The sequence below is a fragment of the Tamandua tetradactyla genome, chromosome 1 (assembly GCF_023851605.1).
Source record: "Tamandua tetradactyla isolate mTamTet1 chromosome 1, mTamTet1.pri, whole genome shotgun sequence".
Classification (NCBI taxonomy): Eukaryota; Metazoa; Chordata; class Mammalia; order Pilosa; family Myrmecophagidae; genus Tamandua; species Tamandua tetradactyla.
Genome location: NC_135327.1, coordinates 218,462,711 through 218,484,373, shown reverse-complemented (window position 1 = coordinate 218,484,373; position 21,663 = coordinate 218,462,711). Strand labels below are relative to the sequence as shown.

General features: G+C 33.8%; 1 protein-coding gene across 23 annotated transcripts in view; it reads left to right on the top strand.

The window, feature by feature from the left end:
- The window catches only part of CCDC7 (coiled-coil domain containing 7), a 394,574-nt gene that overhangs the window by 319,651 nt on the left and 53,260 nt on the right, over positions 1-21,663 (top strand). For 22 of the 23 annotated variants that reach the window (XR_013172291.1, XR_013172292.1, XR_013172260.1 and 19 more), the window contains 2 exons: positions 4,864-4,980; positions 13,542-13,649. Coding sequence is in view for 2 of the 23 variants with exons in the window: in XM_077152126.1 (XP_077008241.1) it covers positions 4,864-4,980; positions 13,542-13,649 (225 nt within the window). In the remaining 21 variants the exon portion in view is untranslated. The remainder of the gene's footprint in view (positions 1-4,863; positions 4,981-13,541; positions 13,650-21,663) is intronic. The other variant, XR_013172290.1, reaches the window with a different exon arrangement.

The following is a 21,663-nucleotide window of genomic DNA, read 5'->3' as shown; positions in this document are numbered from 1 at the left end:
AGAAATTTTGACAAGATAATTAAAAATTCATTTAAATGTTTTCTTGTTTATTTTTATCTAAATTTTATTTTTCTATAGATAAATATGTGTTCCTGATTTTTAAAATAAAGCAAATAATCCTTTCTTAACATGATGAAAAAAATGTATCTTTAATATCTCAATACCATGTTTAAGGTGAAATAAAATGCCCTACAATTAAAGTTGAGAACAATACAAAATTGCCTTCTGTCACTACTAAAGTAAAGAATGTTGTAGAATGTCTAACCAATGTAATAAGAAAAGAAGAATAACTGATTTTAAATATTGGAAGAAATTATGCAACATAATCATTACTTGAAGATTATTATATTTCCAACTTTAAAACCTAAAAGAAAGAGGCAGGGCAAGATGGTGGCATAGTGAGGTGTGGAATTTAGTTCTTCCCCCAGAGCAGCTAGTAAATAGCCAGGAACAGTACAGAACAACTCTGGGGGAACATCAGTGACAACACACAGTATACACTGGTCTGGACCAGATAGAATTGTGAGATACCACACAAAACGGTAAATCCCCCAAGCTGTGGAGGCCAATGCCCCTCCCCCATGGGCATGGCAGACTGGTTCCCTGAGGGGAAAGGAAACAGACTTCACTAGCAACAATGGCTTAGCTCAACCAAGCTCTGTTTGCAGAATTAACTAACAAATTCTGACTACTGAAAACAAGACCCCAGCACAGATAAGCCTGGAACAAGCCCTAAAAGAAGTAGGAGTTTTTGCCGCCGCAGAGAGGGGGCAGGGCTGACTGAAAAAATAAAAACAAAACGGGCTTTTTGAGTTGGACAGCACAAAATACTGGAAAAGGGCTGGACCACAAGAAAAGGGGCACATAAAACCTAAAGACACATACAGCCATGAGCCAACTGAAGCTCCTCATTGACAAACCTGAGGAGCCAGGGTCCAGATCTGAAACTTCTTAACAGTGCTCCAGCACTGCCCCAGACAAGGGTGGAACTAAAACTACCTCACCTTTGTCTCAACCATGCCCCTGACAGGGAGAGTCTGCTGAAATTAAAGGCACCACACCACTTTAAACTGGTGCAAAGTTGTGGGCAGACAAGTTCCACATGCTGGGCAGGATAGAAAAAGCACCGAGTCTAGAAGCATCATAGGGAAGTCTGACAACATGCTGGATCTCACCCTCAGGGAAAACTGATGCTGACTATTCTTTCCTCCTGAGATGTAGGCCTCTCTGGTCTGGGAAAATGTGACTGGGGTCTATAATATGTGAGGAGACCCTCCTCCTCAAAAAAAAAAAAAAAAAAAAGAGGCTCCATATAGGCATGGTAAAAAAACAGTAAAACAAGGACAGAAAAACTCTGATCAGTTAAATAGAATGTATGCTAGAGTTCTAGAATAAGTTGAACTGAATGTTAAAGAACAGATGGAGAACAAAGCCACCCAGCAAGAAAACCCTAGGAAAAAGAGTAAAACAACTTCCAGAATAAACTAATTAAGGAAAGCAAGTGCCTAGATGCCAGCAAAAAATTACAAGTCATAATAGGAAAATCAAAGATATGGCCCAAAGGAACAAACCAACAATTCAAATCAGATACATAAATTGAATCAACTAGTTCAGGATGTTCAAACAGACATGCAAAATCTCATAAAAAGTCAAATCAGGGTGCTGCAATGGTGGCTCAGTGGCAGAATTCTCACTTACCATGCCAGAGACCCAGGTTTGATTCCTGGAACCTGCCATGCCAAAAAAAAAAAAAAAAAATCAAATCAACAAGTTGAGGAGGATATAAAGAAGATATTGGATAAACATAAAGAAGAACATGAAAGTCTGAAAAAACAAATTGCATAACTTGTGAGAATGAAAGGCTCAAAAGAAGAGATGAAAAAAACAATGGAAACCTACAATAATAGATTTGAAGAGGCAGAAGAAAGGATTATTGAATTAGAAAACTAGTCGTCTGAAATCCAACATACAAAAGAAAATATAGGGAAAAGAATGGAAAAGTATGAGCAGAGACTCAGGGAATTGAATGAAACATTAAGAACACAAATATACAAAGAGTATTCCATGCTACTGAATACAAGACTTTAAAAAATAATGTGTGACTATTTCATTTCCAGTCAAAATGTCAGGGGTTGTTTGCTGTTTCTGTTATTGCTGGTATTTTATGAAAATGAGTCGAAACTTTAGAATTATTGCACTATCAAACTGAGTCAAAAAGAAGGTAGTGAGTGGTGTGATGGTGGCTCAGTGGCAGAATTCTCACCTGCCATGCTGGAGACCCAGGTTTGATTCCTGATGGCTGCCTGTGCTGGTTTGAAATGATGTGTACCCTAGAAAAGCCATGTTTTAATCCTAATCCCATTTTGTAAAGGCAGCCATTTCTTCTAATCCCTATTCAGCATTGTATGTTTGAAACTGTAATTAGATCATCTCCCTGGATATGTAATGTAATCGAGAGTGGTTGTTAAACTGGATTAGGTGACCACATGTCTCCACCCATTCACATGGATCTTGATTAGTTTCTAAAGTCCTATAAAAGAGGAGACATTTTAGAGAATAAGAGATTCAGAGAGAGCCGAGCAGAATGACATAGCCATGAGAAGCAGAGTCCACCAGCCAGTGACCTTTGGAGATGAAGAAGGAAAATGGCTCCCAGGATGCTTCATGAAACTGGAAGCCAGGAGAAGAAGCTAGCAGATGATGCCAAGCTCACCATGTGCCCTTCCAGATGGGAGAGGAACCCTGACTGTGTTCACCATGTGCCTTTCCAGATGAGAGAGAAACTGTAACTTTGTTCACCATGTGCGCTTCCACTTAAGAGAGAAACCCTGAACTTCATCGGCCTTCTTGAATCACGGTATATTTCCCTGGATGCCTTAGATTGGACATTTCTATAGACCTGTTTAGTTGGGACATTTTCTTGGCCTTAGAACTATAAACTAGCAACTTATTAAATTTCCCTTTTAAAAGCTATTCCATTTCTGGTATATTGCATTCCAGCAGCTAGCAAATTAGAACACTGTCCATGCAAAAGAAAAAAAAGACAGAAGGTAGTGCTGGGACACTGGCACTTTACGCAACTACATATTAAAAAGTTCCATTCATTCAAATGAATGGAGCTGGCTAGGAATTCTAGAAAGTAATCAAAGTGTATCATGAAAATGGCCACTTGAACCAGTAGTGAAAAATTTAAAACATGGATTATTTAACAAATAGGCAAGTGAGAAAGAATAAATTATATTTTTATCTTCCACTATTCAGCAAACTGATTTCAAGGTTTAAATTAGTTCCATGAATATTGAAACATTAAAAGAAAACATAAATTAAACTCATTTTGAGGAATGTTGCCCTAAGTATAACTTCATAGCTGGATAAGTAAAGGAAACATCATTAAAAACTGTTTATATAACAACTTAAAATTCATATATACAATAATACCAAACTTAAAATTAAAAAGCAAACAATAAACCTAGAAAAGCATTCATGACAATCAATAGGTTATATTCTTGTATATGAAATGTAGTCTGTGTAGAAATGCTTTCACATTAGATTAATATATTTGTATATAAATATTCATATATATAGTTTCATGCTTATTTCTTTAATAAAAAGATATTTAAAAGAAATTAGAAGTAATAAATTCCCCCCCCAAAAAATAGGCAAAGGATATATTTTTTAAAATGGGCAACATTTATTTTTCATCCTTATTATTAATAAATAAATTTATATTAATAAAATAAATTCAATTAAAACAATTTAAAAAATAACAAATACCAAAAGACATATCAATTGCAAACAGTATAAGGAAACAGATTTTACTTTTACAAATAGATATTTATGATTAAACCTTCTCTGAATATCTGTATGAAAATGTTATCAGTTTAATTAAAATGCTTATAGATATCAGTAGTTACATTGAAAATGTGCAATCTCTTTGACTTGGATGTGTTTTTCATTTCTCTTTAATCTTTATAATGAAAAATTAATACTCATTATATATTTTAGTCATACAAGTAATTCTAGAAAAAGATATAATAATTTATACTTCTTTTTGCTTCTGCTTCACATATTATCAACTCCCCAAAATTAGATAATTTTTAAAGAAAATGATAATTCACATTCTTTCTTTTCATTATTTTGATAGGAATATCTTTTGTTGCATCACTATTAATTAAAATGTTGGCATTCAGATTATCATAGATGTCTTAAGAGAGTAGATGTCTTGGAGTAAATCCATAATTCTAGTTTTTCAAAGAGTTTTATCAAGAATAGATATTGGGGGCAGGCCACAGTGGCTCAGCAGTCAGAGTTCTCACCTGCCATGCCAGAGAGCCAGGTTCAATTTCCGGTGCCTGCCCATGCCAAAAAAAAGAATAGATGTTGGAACTTATCATATAAAATTTGGCATTTAATGAAATGATAATTTTTCTCTCCTTACTTGACATGATGTTTTATTTCTTATTTTTTAGTTTTTACAGCAATATTACAAATTATTCAATTAACACAAGATAATAACTGGGATAAAAATAAATCTGTTGCAGTCAGCAGTGAAAATCCCCCCTTAATTTTGTCCGTTCCTAAATCTTGAGCAATTCTAGATGATGACCAGTCTTGTTGCTTCGGCTGAGGATGGATGTATATATTATGGGGCAAAGGAATAGAATTTACTTGCTGTTGAAAACACTCCTCACTTTCAGGATGGGTCTGATTCATCCTTGTCTTTCTGTTAGTTGTCCAGGGAAAAAACGATGTTTTAATATTTTCCTGACCTTCAAATATTAGTCTTCTTGGAAACAGGCTACTGTAGATTAGTTTCAATAGTATTTCTGTATTTAATTTACTAATTTTTTTTCATCTTTGTAGATCAGGCTATGGATGAACTATCAGATGAGGATCCTACAGAAAAGGATCTGGAACTAGCTGCAGAATATATGGATCAAATTCGAGCAAGAGGACTTGACCAGTCTCAAATATCGAAAAGTATATGTGATATTAATGTACCTATTTTTAAAAATACAGTTCATAATGTAAACTTGAAAACTTTATAATTTGTTTTTAAATGGTGATCAGTTTTACTTATGGTGTTACAGTGGAATTTTCCTTAGATTGGGTACTATAGAACATAGTTTACCAAAAACCAGAGTTCAACAGAACTAATAAATGCTGTATTGCTGTGAACACCACTCATTACCACTCACAGTCTTTTATATTCTAATTATTATACTGAATTTCCTAAATTTGTTTTACTAAGGAACCTGCCTTTTTCTTTTCTTGGTGTAGTATTTTTTGAAGCATCAGTTTACTTAACACCTTTCTAGGAATTTTATAGAAGTATAATTATTTCACTTTTTAAAGTGTGATATTCACCCAATCTTCACATTTCAAGTCTTAGCAAATAGGGTTGTCTTCTAAAACATGCTGGTTATTATCTAGTAGAACTTATTCTTGATATTGTTATATAGTTTCACAGAGATAAAAGGAACATTTTTTATTCATTTACTCTGATTTAAAAGTGGATTTGGGGAGATAAAATGAGGAATTTTGAGTTGTAAATATGTTAACACAATAAAAAATTTTAAGAAGTAAATATGGGGAAAATAGAATGTTACTAGAAATTGGAAAGAACTTGTGATATAAATCATATCACACTTATTGCCACTTATTCAAACAAGAGCATTTAGAGATTCAGACATATCTAGTAAAAGTATAACAATATTTCTATGTGAATGACTAATGTGTGTATGCACTATATATATATAAATGATTAATGTGCAAGTGTGCGTGCTATATATATGAATAATTCACATGTGTACGTGCAATCTGCTTCTTTCCCCATTTGTGAGAGTAATCACTGTTGACAATTGTACTTTATTCTCCTTTATCTTAATATTACAGTATTACGTGTAAACCTAAACACTTCTCCTCATTTGTCTTTCATTCCAAGTTACTTACCTCAGAGGTAACCAGTAGCCTTATTTTCATATGCATCGTTTATTCCATAGAAATATGTGGTATGTGTTTTTGTATTTTAAAGATGTACAAAAATTTAATATTATTGTAATCCCACTTTGCATTACTGAGAGTACTCTCAGATTTGGATTGACATTCACACCCATGGGCCAAGATAGACCCTAACCTTATAATACCAGGTTCACTTAACTTTATAAAAAAATACAGGGCAAAAAATGCAACATATCAGCATGTCGACATCATAGATTCATTTTTAACAGGATTCTCCATGGACTTCCAAGTACTGCTTTTCAGTCCTCAGAGGAGTACACTTGGCTATGAAAGAAGAGACTACTTGGGTAGATAATGCAGGTCACCCCCCCCCCCCCAGCATAGGAAAGTCCTAAAAATTTAAGTATCTTTTTCTTGTAGTGGCTCATGAGCATAATTAAGTTCAAGTCCCCACTACAATGAATATGCTTCATTGTTTACTACGTGGAGAAGCTGAGCTCTGCTTTTTTCCTTTTGATTATGTTTCCTTTATACTCCTAATCCAAAGGGTTAGGTTCACACACAACCTTTCCAGTCTAGATGCAATTAAATGAGTTCATTTTTGCATCAAAAGTCAAGTATATATGTTTGAATGTTTTAAATTACTCAACCTTGTATTAAAATTATCCTACTTTTTTTTCATCTTTGAATCATTAATATGGTAACTGTATTAATAGGTCACCTGTTTGGATTTATGGAATGCACACTATCTAATAATGCTAAGTTACTCTTTTAATAAACTGCTAAATTATATTTCCATACTTATTAAGATTTTTTCTTTGATATTCGAAATCTGTGCTGTCCGATATGACAGCCACTAGTTGCATATGGATACTGAGTACTTGAAATGTAGTCTGAATTGAGATGTACTGTAAGCATAAAATACATTATTATGTTGCATAAAAATTCAACATAATTTTTATGTTGAATATGTTGAAATGATATTTTAAATGTAATTTTACCTATTTCCTTTTTTAATAAGGCCATTAAAGAATTCAAATTATATATGTGACTTGCATTATATTTCCATTGGATATCACTGCTCTAAAAGTATTATCTATCTTTAATACTTTTTATGTATCAGCTGTGCCAATTATGTCAATATCTTTATCATGACTATTTTGGATTTGTGTAAGAAATTAAGAAGTTTCTTTCCTATGTGCTATAATATAGGGTATAATCCTTAAAGAATTAAAAGGAATTTCATCCATGAAAATATTTAGGCCTGGCACTATTGGAAAGGTTATTACTGCAGTTTCAAATTAAAATTTTTCAATTGTTCTTTCCATTTTTTCCTGGTAGATTTTGCTTATTTTCTTTCTTTTGAAGGTATCCATTTCATCCACATTTTAAATCCACATTTCCAAAAGTATGCAAAAAATTTGGTTGAAGTTATTTTAAATTCTTTTATATCTGTTCATATGTTTATATGTTTTCCTTTATGATTCCTAGTTGCATACATGATGATTTTTCTTTTTCCTGATTAGAATACCTAATGAGTCTATTTCATTTGTATGTTTTTTTCTCCACAAATGAAACTCTTAAATACATGTATCAGCTTTTTTTTTTTTCTTTTTTTTTTTCACATGGGCAGGCTCCAGGAATCGAACCCGAGTCTCTGGCAGGGCAGGCGAGATTTCTGCCACTGAGCCACCATTGCACCACCCTGTACCAACTATTTTTTTTTTTCTAACCCATTAACTTTTACTCTTTTCCTAGTTGTTCCTTTTCTTCTATTTTCCTTCTTTTTCTCTTATTCTTATTTTTCTATTTTGTTTTTTCTAATGCTTTAGATTTTTCAAGCCTATAGAAAATCTGCAGGAATGATGTAATGAATTAGTATATACATTCTATCATATTCTCTCCTTTTGCTTTTTACTGAACCATTTGAGAGTTAATTGCAGACATCATGACACTTCAACTACTTTGGCATGTGTCTCCTACGAAAATCTTCTCCTACATACCCAAAATGCAATTATCATACACAAAAAACAATAATCATATTTCTCCCCCAATTATCACAACATTTTTCTTTACAGCAATTTTTATCCATTAATAGAGCATCCAACCAAGGATCTCACATTGTTTTTGTTGTTTTGTCTTCTTAGTACTCAACCTTTTCCCCTTGTCATTCCATTAACATTTGGAGAAGGCAGGTTAATTATTTAGTAGAATGTACCTCACTTTGGAATTCATTGGCTATAATCCTACATAGGAGATAATTGTGTTTTTCTCAGAGGTTGTCTTGTATTGGTGATGTTATTTTTTGTAAAGGAAATATTTATCTTTATAGTTAATAAACATGCACATATGTTTTCTTAGTTGGATTCAATTATTACAGCACAATTTGTTAAAAACTTTTTTTCCTTGGTGAAGGCTATGTTTAACTTTATAAGAAACTACCAAGCTGTTTCAAAATGGTTTTACTATTTTTCTTCCCACCAGCAATGTATGAGAATTACAAGTTATTCCACTGTTGGTACTGTAGTCTTTTTAAATTTAGCCATTTTAATGTGCACATGAGAATTGTGCTGTGGTTTTAATTTGCATTTCCCTAATAACCAAAAGTGCTGAGTATCCTGTAATGGGCTTATTTGCCAGTCCTATATATTCTTTGGTGAAGTGCCTATTCTGATATTTTATGCATTTTTCATTAGTTTGTCTTTTTACTATTGAGTTGTAAAAAGTTTTTAATTTCCTTTAGTCTTTTATCAGATATATGCTTTGCAAATATTTTCTCTCTGAATGTGGTTTACCTTTCCATTTTCCTCACAGTGTCTTATGAAAAACAAAAGTTTTTAATTGATTGAAGCCCACTATAGTATTTTTTCAAAAGAATTTGTGCTTTTTGTGTCCTATTTTAAAAATCTATGCCTTCACCAAGTTGCTCAGATTTTTCTCCTGTTTTCTTTTAGAATTTTCATATTTTTAGTTTTTACATTGGATCTATGACTCATTTCAAGTTAATTTTTGTGTATGGTATAAAAGAAGGTCAGAATTCATTTTATTGTAGCATATGGAAATCTAAGTTTTACAGCACAATTTGTTAAAAATTGCATTTTTTTCTTGATGGATTGCTTTGTCACATTGTTTAAAATCAATTTAACATATAACTGTGGTTTTAATTCTGGTCTGTTCTCTTCCACTGTTTTATATATCTATCTTTATGCCAATATGATATAACACTCTCGAATTAATAGAGTATGTCTGGAAATCAAATAGCTTAAGCTCGCCAACCTTTATTTTTCGATGTATTTCCTCTTCCAGGTCTTATGATCTTCCACTTAACTTTTAAAACCAATTTACCAGTAAGTCTTCTGAGATTTTGATTGGCAATGTGAATTTATAGATCAATTTGGAGAGATTGGATATATTAACAGTATTGAGACTTATGACCCATTAATCATTCATTTAATTAGGGCTTCCTTAATTTTTCTCAGAAAAGATTTCATAGTTTTCAGTGAGCAGGTCTTGCATATTTTTATTAAATTTATCCTTAAATATTTCATTTTCATGCTGTTATAAATGGTATTCTAAAATTTCATATTGGCATATTGTTGGTACCTAGAAAAATGCTTGTTTTTAAAATATAGACCTTAACTCCCATCACACTGCTAAAATCATTATGTATTGAAATGTGTCCCTTAAAAAGATCTGTTCATCCCTAATTCCTTATCCTGTAAATGTAATCCTATTTGAAAATAGGTTCGTTGAAGACATTAAAATGAGGCCAAACTGGATTAGGGTGAATCCTAATCCAATGTAACTTGTGTCAGTATAAGGAGAGGAAATTTGAACACAGTTGTAGGAGACAGAGAAGATGGCCAGGTGACAGTGGTAGAGGTTGAGTGATACAGGCAAGCCATTGTCAGACCCCTACAAATTTCAGAGGAAGCATGGCCCTGCTGATGCCTTGATTTCAGACTTCTAGCCTCAAAAACTGAGATAATACATGTTGTTTTAAGGCATCCAATTTGTAGTACTGTGTTATGGCACCCTCAGAAAATCAAGGCACTCATTTGTTAGTTTTAGCAGCTGTTTTTTGGTATTGTTTTGTTTTGTTTCATTGAGCTTTCCTGTATAGACCTTTATGTCAATTGAAAATAAAATTAGTTTTACTTCTTCTCAATGTGAGTGGCTTATATTTCTTTTTGTTGCCTTATTACATTTACTAAAACATTCAGTATAATGTTTAACAGAAATAGTGAGAATGGAAATTGTCTTCTCAGTCTTATGGAGAACCTTTCAGTCTTTCCACAGTATGTATGATGTTAATTGCAGGTTTTCACAGAAGCCTTTTATCAAATTAAAAACTTCTCTTCTCTTTCTAGTTTGCTAGGAGCTTTTTTTTTCCATCGTGAATAGAAGTTGAATTAAATGCTTTTCCTCCATCCATTGAAGTGATAATATAATTGTCTCCTTTATTCAGTCCATATTGAGAAATATATTGTTTTCAAATTTTAAACCAACCTTCCGTTGTTGGGATCTGCCCTACTAGGTCATGATACATTATACTTTTTATATATTGCTTGATTTTATTTTCTAGTATTTTACTAAGAATTTTGTAACTGTATTTATGAGGGATATTTGTTGTTTATTTTTAAATCTTTTTCTGGTTCTGATACTATTATAGTAGCCTCATAAATCAAATTAGGAAGGTAGTGCTCCCTTCTCTATTTCTGAAGGAACTTGTGTGAGATTGGTGTTAATTCTTAAGTAAATGCTTGATATAATGATTTCCTTTAGAGTTATTAAATCCTTCGCAGATATATGATTTTCAAATAGTTTTCCCCATCTATAGGTTGTCTTATAACTTTCTTGATGCTGTCATTTAGTGCACATCTTTTAAAAATTTTGTATTTTTTATATTGTTTCTCTTGCTTTTGGTGTCATATTTAAGACCCCATTGACTAATAGAAGGTCCTGAAGTTTTTTCCTATATTTTCTTCTAAGAGTTTTTTGGCTTTTAGCTCTTATATTTAGGTTGTTATTGGATTTTCTAAAATGAAATCATTGCACAGTAATGACATAATTTAGTTTACATTTTAAAAAATTACATGAGGTAAAGAGTTGATCCAGGGAGAGTGTAGAGAAACCAATTAGGAGACCCTTGTATTAGTGTAGGAGAGTTGATTATTGACTTAGACTATGGTGGTGGTAATTGAGATCTAGAAATGTGGACAGATTTGGGTTATGTGGTATAGCTAGTACTGACAAAATTTATTGACGGATTGGATATAGGAGGTGAAAACAAGTGAGGAATTAAAGAGGACTTCTAAGTTTGGTTCTGGGCAACAAGTGGATGGTGATCCCATTTATTAGTGGGGATGGGTGAGGAGTAACAGTGTTTGGGAAGGAAATTAAAGTTTTGTTTTGGACATATTGGATTTAGATAGCTCAGACATCCAAATGGGATGATAGAAAGACAATCATAACAAATCAGGATCTCTGGAAAATATCAAGGCAAGAGTTGTAAATATAGGAATGATTAATAATTGATGGCATTCAAGTCATAGAACTAGATAAAATCATCCATGGGGAAGAAAACAGTTATAGCTGATATAGTGGATGAGTATGAATGAAGTGTCAAGAAAACTAGAAAAGCCAGGCAGAGAAAAATGTTTCAAGGACAAATGGTCAACTCTCTGGAAGACTATTTAGTGATCAAGTGAAATGAGTATGTATTATTATCAATGATTTTACAATATGAAAGTCATTGATGACTGTCAAAAGTCATTTCTCTATTGAAGCAGGGAGGGAAAATGACTGGAGTGATTTGAGAAAGGAATTGGAGAATAGGAAGTGTAGACAGTGAATATATCCATTTATTTCAAGATTTACTGTGAAGGGAAACAGAGAAATAGGAGAAAAGTCAGAAGGAGATAGGAGTTTAAGACATCAAGGGACTGGGTATTTTGTCTTCTAGGTTTCTTTTGTGATTATTGCAGTTTCTATGCCTGGCTTCCATGCTGATTCTATTTTTGTTCATCTTTTTGTGAAACCTGCTGAATAATAAAGTAGTTACCAGAATGCGTGTATTATGGGTGAGGGGTGGAGGATGGGGTTGTGTGTAGTAATTGGCAGATTCTATTCAGGCTTATTGTTATATCACCAAAACTTTTTTTGGTGTTTAAGTGACCATTGTGTCATCTGTGCTCTTTGTTTGTTGCAGTTAGGTGTTAACCTTCTTTTCAGCCCATTTTACCATCAGCATCACCTTCTTTTAAGAAAGCAATAGAAATGGCTTAGCACTATGGTTTCTTCTTCAATTCTTCCTTATCAGGATTCTAAATGGTATTACCATAATCAAAGCATAGTAGACATGCCTTTTAGTGGTGAAGTATTAGAGGAAAATCAGTATTCTGCTATAGGCCCAAAGCAATGTAGCTCTCATGTCTTAGAATACTCTGTTGCCTTGAATCAGATTTCATGGAAGTATTTGTAGATTGTGAGGTTATGGAAGTTTTCTTATTTTTTATTTTTCCTTTTGTATCTGGGGGTTTATGAGAGGGAAATGGAGGGGAAAATGATCTATTATTCTATCTTTGCATGGATTTGATAATGGAAATTAACTCCATGACTTAGAGTATGTTGGAAAGGCTTAACAGCACATTTTAAATACCTTTAACATTAACCTCTCTCTGAAAGAAACCTAATGCTAGACCTAAGAAAAGATGTGGTGAGGGTTAGACAACTGGACATTATAATCCACAACTGCTTTTTCTTAATCCTAGATGAGAGGGATATATATTGAGGATAAAAGATGATGTTTTCAAAGAAATGTAACATAGTATTTGGCTCTCAAACCCCACCCAGGTATTAGTATTATCCCTTTCCTATGATAGGTGATCCTCTTGTAGTACTACCTACTGATTTGTTTGGTCCTTGAAACATGCTCCAAACCTTTAAATCACTTGCAAATATTTTTAAATCATGGAATTTCTTATAGATACTCATATTTCTAGCTTCTCTTGATAATTCAGAAGACCTAGGAATGTCAGGCCTGTATTTGTAGCAGTCAGTGGGAGAAATAACTTTACACAAAGCGTGTACTCTCCATTTTAACTCTGCTATTCATGCCACCCCATCACCACCAGGTCTGCTTCACTCACATTTCATGCTTGGTCCCTCAGATGTTTGAGTTTACTACCTAGAAGATAGGTTTTAGAGAATCTATTTCAACCCATGCTTTACCCCAAATAACTGTGTGGTCTTCCGTAATATATATAACCTCCTAAAGCTCTAGTGGCCTCATCTGTTTAATGGGGTTAAAACACTTTCTTCCTAGAATTCATGTGAGGATTAAATGAGTTAATATTTGAAAAGAGCTTAGTATAGTACTAGCATATGGTAGAAATTTGGTGTTTTAAAAAATTATTAGACATTTATATTGATTTGAGTAATTAGTATGTTAAATTATGAAGTATATAAGTTCAAATACTTGTAGGGTAAAAGTATCTCTGTCTAGTTATATATACTATAATGTTATCTCAAACAAAATATTTTATATCAGCTAACCTGGCAATCTGTTATTATTCCAGTTAGAAATGAAGCAGCGTCAGAACTTGCAGATACAACAGAAAATCTTCCAGCATTCCATCCATCAATAAACGATCTAATATTTCAATTAGATTTAAACAAAGTGGTTGGTAAGTAGAGATTTATAATGTTCAGCTATTGTAGAATAGAGTCTAAGAGATAAAGTGCTTCAACTCTGTTGTTCTGTTGTTAAATAAAAAGAAGGAAATTTGCTCATTCAAAATAATTTCATTGTAATAATCAATCTATGCATCAATCAGTTTGTGCCTTTGAAGACTTCATTACGTGCTCTTTACTCCACCAAACCATATTAATTTTGCAGTGCTTAATTGTTTCTCTCATGAAAGAACAATATGTACCCTTTTCCTCCTACATTGTGAATTTTCATAACATAAATCAGATGCTACATGATCAACTCCTAAATGAGTAGTTTTCATTAACTATACAATCTTTTGAAATAACAAGATGGAAGTATTAATGCGAACTAGTAACATGTAGGCAATACGGCTGTTTTGTGGCCTGCTTATCATAAAAATACAAAATTTCTAATGAAAAAGGTAGTTATAATGTGTGAGAAGTGAGAACATGTGCTAGAGCTAGTGCTGATGGTATTAGAAAAGACAGACTTTCACATTTGAGATAACTGAATAGCTGAAATAGTTAATTGTAATCAAATGCTGTATTTCTTTAGGCTAATTAAGTTTTATAGTGATATATATAGTGATAGTGATTTATATTCTTGGAAGAAAGCTATTTTTGCAACTGTAAAACTCATGACCCCTTTTCCCATTATTTCTGGCAGTTTTCTATCCCGGTATACATTCTCCCTTTATATTTAGCTAGAATCATGGTCACCTAGAACAGTCTACATTTGTTAGTTTTATTTATAGCTAGGTGTAGCCAAGTGACTAAGTCCTTTACAATAAAAAATAAACTGAAGTGCTCTAGGGAAGCTTCCAAACCACCACCTTAAAAGACAGCAGGAAAAGGTTTTTCCCCATTTTTATACCTTTTTTTCTACCTATGACCTGGAACACATATGTAATAACCAGAGTTCTAGGAGCCGTTTTGTACCATAATGTTGAGGGTCACATCCTAGGGATGTCAGGAATGAAATTTGAAAGGAGGATGGGTCCCTGATGACTCTACTAGAATGTTTAACTTCACTCTTTTTAAATCTTGTGAACCTAAGCCACTATTAATTTGAGCTTTTCTTTTCCTCTCAGATTACGTTATTCCTAAATTTAAGCAATGTTTATTATTAAACTTTTGATAACAAATGGGGTGTTCCTTTTCCATATGCCTCTCAACCTTCTTTTGGGACCAGAAGGATAACCAAGGAATGCCCTTTACATGGAGATGTGCAAGAGAACAAGTTGAAATGTGGAAGGTTTCTTGAGGTCATGGGTTGGAACTGATAAATTGTCCCTTCCAACTCATTGCAATGTTGAACCTGGAATTAAGGGGTGGGGAAATACATTCTGCCCTGTTTGTAGTAAGAGCTGCAAGACAAGTTCACTAATATGAACTAACATTAATGAGTGAACTTTAGGAGTTAAGAACACAAGTTATCAGGAGATAGAAAGAAGGTAGTGAGTGGGCATTTGGTGCTGAAGGAGTGCAGAATGTTCAACAGGGCTGATTGTAAAGATCCAGAAATGGATAGCGCGGTACTAGCTGTGGGACATGAATGGACATTTGCACATTGGTGTTTATGGTTGCAGTATTCACGATTTGCAATGGATGGAGATGGAATAAGGGTACCTAGACTGAGGAATGGAAGGGGTAACTGTGGTGTATACATACAACACACAACTGAATGGCTGCAAGAAGGAATGAAATTGTGAGGCATGCAACGAGGTGAATGAACCTTGAAGACAGTGTGTTGAATGAAATAAATCAGAAACAGACAAATATTATCATGCCTCACTTATATGGACTAACTATAATATACAAAATTGGAGAATTGAAATTGAGAGCATATGTTAATTCAATTAAGGTCTAATTGAACCTCTTCTAAAGGTTCCTAGATTGTAAGCTCTTAAAACAGTTACATCTATTCTGGAGTTGTAGCTGTTATTTCTAGATTCTTAGATGTTGAGTTATTTGTGTATAACCTGGTCATTCCCTGGAACTTCAGGTACTTGTGTGATGCCTGAGACTCAGAGTTAGAGCTATGAAGCTATGAAAGTCAGCATTACCCTATAGAGTAGCTGTTAAAGAGTAGAAAAAGTGATTAGACTTCAACTAGAGATATAAATGAAGCTGATCTGGATAGGATTAGGGTAAAGGATGATATGGTCTATATTTTAAAACTTCAACTTCTGTGTGAGACTGAAGGAAGAGATATTTATTTGGTGCAAAATTTATACTTGTATTAAATTAGATACCATTTAATTCAGTTGATTTGAACACCATAATTACATGGTATCATAAATAGAATATGAGATCCTGTTGGTTTATACAGGTTAGTGTGATGCCCCAATACATCCTAGAGTAATTTGGGCAGAGAATAAAAAAGTATTTGCAAAGGCCCCTTGGGAAATTCATGATAAACTTTGGGGACAAACAATTTAATAGGCTGAGCACTCAATCTTGGGGCTTGTCCCTATGAAACTTATTCCTACAAAAGGATAAGCTATTTAAAATTATGCCTAAGAGTCACCCCCAGAGAATCTCTTTTGTTCCTCAGATGTGGCCTCTCTCTCAAAGCCAACTTGGCATGTGAATATAAGCCTTCCACACTGCGTGGGACATGACTCCCAGGGGTGTAAATATCCCTGGCAATGTAGGACAGAACTCTCAGGATGAGCCAGGACCAGGCATCATGGGATTGAGAGTCTTCTTGACCAAAAGAGGCCAGAGAGAAATGAGACAAAATAAAGTTTTAGTGGCTGAGAGATTCCAAATAGAGTCTAGAGGTTACTCTGGAGGTAATTCTTATGCATTATATAGATATACCTTTTTAGTTTTTAGTGTATTAGAATAGCTAGAAGGAAATACCTGAAACTGCTGAACTGTATTCCAGTAGCCTTGACTGTTGAAGATGATTATATAACTATATAGCTTTTACAGTGTTACCATGTGATTGTGAAAACCTTGTGGCTGATGTTCCCTTTATCCATGGTATGGACAGATGAGTAGAAAAATAAAGACAAATAATAAATAAATAATGGGGTAGGGGATAAAGAGTAAAAAAAAAAAAGGGTAGGTTGCAATACTAGTGGTCAATGAGAGGGAGGGGTAAAAGGTATGAGATTTTTCTTTTGCTTTTGTTTCTTTTTTCTGGAATGATGTAAATGTTCTAAAAATGATCCTGGTGAAGAATACATAAGTACGCGATAATACTGTGAGCCATTGATTGTATACTTTGGATGCATATGTATGTATGTATGGTGCATGAAGACATTTCAATAAAAATATTTTTAAAAAAGAACTACCAAGATACATGGCAAAGGCCATAAATTCAAAGAAGAATGAAGAATTGGGCCCATTAATGCTATCTATCAGACTTTGAACGTAGCTTCTTGTAAGAGGTATAAAATAATTATTGTTATTACACTCAGGTGGAAAAATCCACTTGAAGAAACCTATGCAGCAGCATCTTCCTGGGTAAATGGATGATTATACTCCATATTTCAAAATAATAAGAATATTTTGTAATCCCATATCTATTATGAATTTTCTTTAAGGGATTAAGGACTATTGCCTCTAGGTTTAAATTTCTATAGTTGTTGTCCAATAATGCTATATGGAAGATGTCAAACCTTGAACCTAAAGAATTTTTATATGAGTATTCATTTTAAAAACTGAATATATTAAAATAAAGTGGGATTTTAAAAGAGTGTAACATCTCTTAACATAAATTGATGTGTTTAGTAAAAAATTGATTATTCTAATATCACAAGAAAAGTTAAACACCATGAACCCTGGAGATATTGGGAAATCTAAATGGATTTGAAATAAGTGTAATACAAACATGAATTCATTGGGGGAAATGAAAATATTCTCAAATTCACTAATAATCATGGAAATTAAATTTAATTAATTAATTAATATGGGATGCCAGTTTTTTTCCCACTAAATTACCAAAAATTTAAAAGCCAAGAGAATATGAAGTAATGACAATTTGTATACATAGTGTTAAGAGTGTGAGTTATTACAACATTTTGGAAAATAATTCAGCCTTTTCATGTAATGTTGATTAGGCATGTAAATTATGGCCCAACAATTCCATCCCTGAGTCTTGCACATAAGTAAACACAGCTACAAAGGAAATCATGGATTGAGGATAAATGCAAAGAATGGGAGACTAAGGGAAATATGCGATATTAAGGAGATATTAGGATGGGATGAGATTTAAAATAAAATAAAAGATGATCCAGAAAAAGTAATAAAATGAACTGGAGTAAGGCAATATTCAAAAGATTATGACTAAGAATTTTCTAGAATTGCTGAAAGACATGAATCCTTAGAGGCAAGAAGCACCACAATCATAAGCAGGAGAAATAAAGACCTAAATAAAGGGAAGGGCATTCCATGTTCACGGATTGGAGGACTAAAATTGGTACCATGTCCATTCTACCCAAATTGATTTACATATTCAATGCAGTCACAATCAAGATTCCAACAGTCTTCTTTGTGAAATTGAAAAAGCCAATTGTCAAATATATTTGGAACGCTAAGTGACCCTAAATAACCAAAAACATCGTGAAAAAAGATGAATGTGGTAGGAGGATTTACACTTCCTGACTTTAAAGCATAATGCAAAGCTACAGTGGTCAAACAGCATGGTACTGCCGTAAATTTAGATATGTTGCTCAATGGAATAAAATTGAGAGTGCAGAAATAGACCCTCACGTCTATGGCCAGTTGACATTTGACAAGTCTACCCAACTGGGACAGAATGGTTGCTTCAATTAATAGTGCTGAGAGAACTGGATATCCATACCCAAAAGAATGAAAGATGGCCCATAGCTCGCACCTTATACAAAAAACACTCAAAATAGATCAAAGAAGTAGGACCACAAAACTCCTAGAAAAAAAAATATAGGGAAGCATCTTCAAGGTCTTGTGGTAGGCAATTGTTTCTTAGACTTTATACCCACAGCAAAAGCAATGAAAAAAAAGGATAAATGGGATATCCTCAAAATTAAAAACTTTTGTTCTTCAAAGGACTTTGTCACAAAAGTGAAAATGCAGCCTATGCAATAGGAGAAACTATATGGAACCACATATCCAATCAGAGTTTAATATACAGAATATATAAAGAAATCTTATAGCTCAACAATAAAAGACAAACAACCCAATTAAAAAATGGGCACAAAACTTTAGAAATTTTTTTAGAGAGGAAGTACAAATAGCAAGAAAGCACATGAAAAGAGGTTCAGCATCAGTAGCTATTAGGAAAATGCAAATGAAAACCATTAGATATCATTTCCACTTACTAGAATGGCCACGATTTTTTAAAAAACAGAAAGCTACAAGTGTTGGAGAGGATGTAGAGAAACAGGAACACTTTTCACTGCTGGTGGGAATGTAAAATGGTGCCACTACTGTGGAATATAGTTTGGCAGTGCCTCAGGAAGCTAAATATAGAGCTGCCATATGATATGACAATCCCACTACCAGGTATATACCCAGAAGAACTGAAAGCATGAACCCAAACAGGCACTGGCATGGCAATGTTCACAGTGGTATTGTTCACAATTACCGAAAGATGGGAGTAACCAAGGTGTTGATCAACCAATGAATGGATAAAACAATGTTGTTTATACATAGGATGGAATATTATTCAACAGTAAGAAGGAATGACGTTTCGATGCATGCAGCAACTTGGATGAACCTGGAGGACAGTATGTTGAGAGAAATAAGCCAGACACAAAAGCACAAATATAATATGATCTCACTTATATGAACTAATTATAATAAGCAAACTCATAAAGTTATAATTTAGAATACTTGTTAGCAGGAGATCAAATGGGGGTAGAGAATGGTGTACTGATGCTTAATTGGACAGAATATCTAAGTTGATTGTAAATGTTTAGAAATAATAGAGGTGATGGGTAGTGCCTCACTGTGAGTATAATTAACAGCGCTGAATTGTGTGGGTAGGTTGAAAGGGGACATTTAGGTTATGTATGCTACTACTAGAAGGAAGACTAAAGGTTAAAACATGGGACTACATAATGTGGATCTTCTGGTATACACTGTCTGTGATGGATAATACAGGTATGGTAAAGTTCCTTGGTGAACTATGTTCTAGTTTGCTAGCTGCCAGAATGCAACACACCAGAGATGGATTGGCTTTTAATAAAAGGGGATTTATTTTGTTAATTCTTCAGAGGAAAGGCAGCTAACTTTCCACTGATGTTCTTTCTTACGTGGAAGGCACAGGATGGTCTCTGCTGGTCTTCTCTCTAGGCCTTTGGGTTCCAACATCTTTCCCCGGGGTGACTTCTTTCTGCATCTCCAAAGGCCTGGGCTGAGCTGCAAGTGCTGAGATGAGGAATGCCGAGCTGTGTAGGCTGTGCTACATTGCGTTCTCTCATTTAAGCACCAGCCAATTAAGTCAAACGTCACTCATTGCAGCAGACAGCCTCCTAGCCGACTGCAGATGTAATTAGCAACAGATGAGGTTGACGTACCATTGGCTTATGTCCGCAGCAACAAGACTAGGTATGCTCACCTGGCCAAGTTGACAACTGAATCTATCACAAGCTATAACAGATGTACATCATTGTTACAGGGTATTAACAATAGGGGAGTTTATCAGAAAAAAAATACCCCTATACAAGCAATGGACTATAGTTAACAGTGATGTTTTAATATATTTTAAGGTAAATATACAGAGACAGAATTAGATCAGAGGTTATGTACAGCTGGGGAAGGATAGAAGGATTGAAAGCTGACTGCTAGGGAGTTTGGAGTTTTTCTTTTTGGAGTGATGAAAATGTTCTAAAATTGATTGTGGTGGTGAATGCACATTTGTGACTATACTAAAAGCTATTGATTGTACACCTTGGATGGTTGTATGGTATGTAAATATATCTCAATAAAACTGCTTAAACCCCACAGAGCCTCCTCCCAGACATAAAATAAACTGATATTTATGGAGCACTTCAACCAATAAGTAGAATACACATACAAACACTGAATACACACCAGGCCACAGGAAGAAGATTCAACAAATACCAAAGGTTGATTTCCACAGACCATGTTATCTGGCTATGAAGCAATAAAACCAGAACTGAATAAGAAAAGGTAACAGAAATTCTCCTACATTTGGAACATTTAAAACTCCTATCATGAAACTGAAAGAAAAATGATAATGGACACTAGAAAATATTACTGACTAAACTAAATTGAAATGCTACACATCACAATTTGTAAGAAACACCTAAATAGGTACTTAGGAAGAAATTTGAAGTTTTAATTGCCTATAATAGAAAATGAGAATGACTAAAAATTTATGAGCTAAGAATCCATCACAAGCGGGTAGAAAAAGAAGAGGTTGCTAAACCCTGAAATCAATAACAAAAAAACAAAATAAAGTAAGGCAGAAATTTTTTAAATGGCACAGAAGTAATATAGAGGAGCAACCCAGTAAGAACCTGATATTTTTACTTTTTAACTCATAAACAAAATTATGGCAATATTTAGTAAGTAAAGTAGAGGCTTAAATTGGAAAGATTGAGGGAAGGTGGCAGTCGTCGTGACATAATTTTAAAATTTTTCTCAGCCTGTCCGTGCAAAAAATGAAGCAATCTAGGATGGTGAAATTTAAATCCATGGGAAACTTTCCCCAACTAATCTAGTAAACAAGTGATACTCTTGTCACCATAAACCAAATAATATAGGCATGTGGTGAAAAATCTACAATAGCTGTGTTGTGCTATCAGCATCTCCACATAAAGATGAAGAAACATCTGATGGACTTGAGAACCCGAAGGGTTGACAGATAAATATTCAGTAGAAAGTTTACAGGGCTAATTCAAGAGTATCAGCTAAAGCTGAGAGGAGTTTAATTGGTTACTTTTGGAAGATGATGTTGGAACCAAAGCATTATTTTGAAAATTGCTATGGAAAAAGAAAAGATGAAGCTTTTCTTCTGCTTTTCCCATA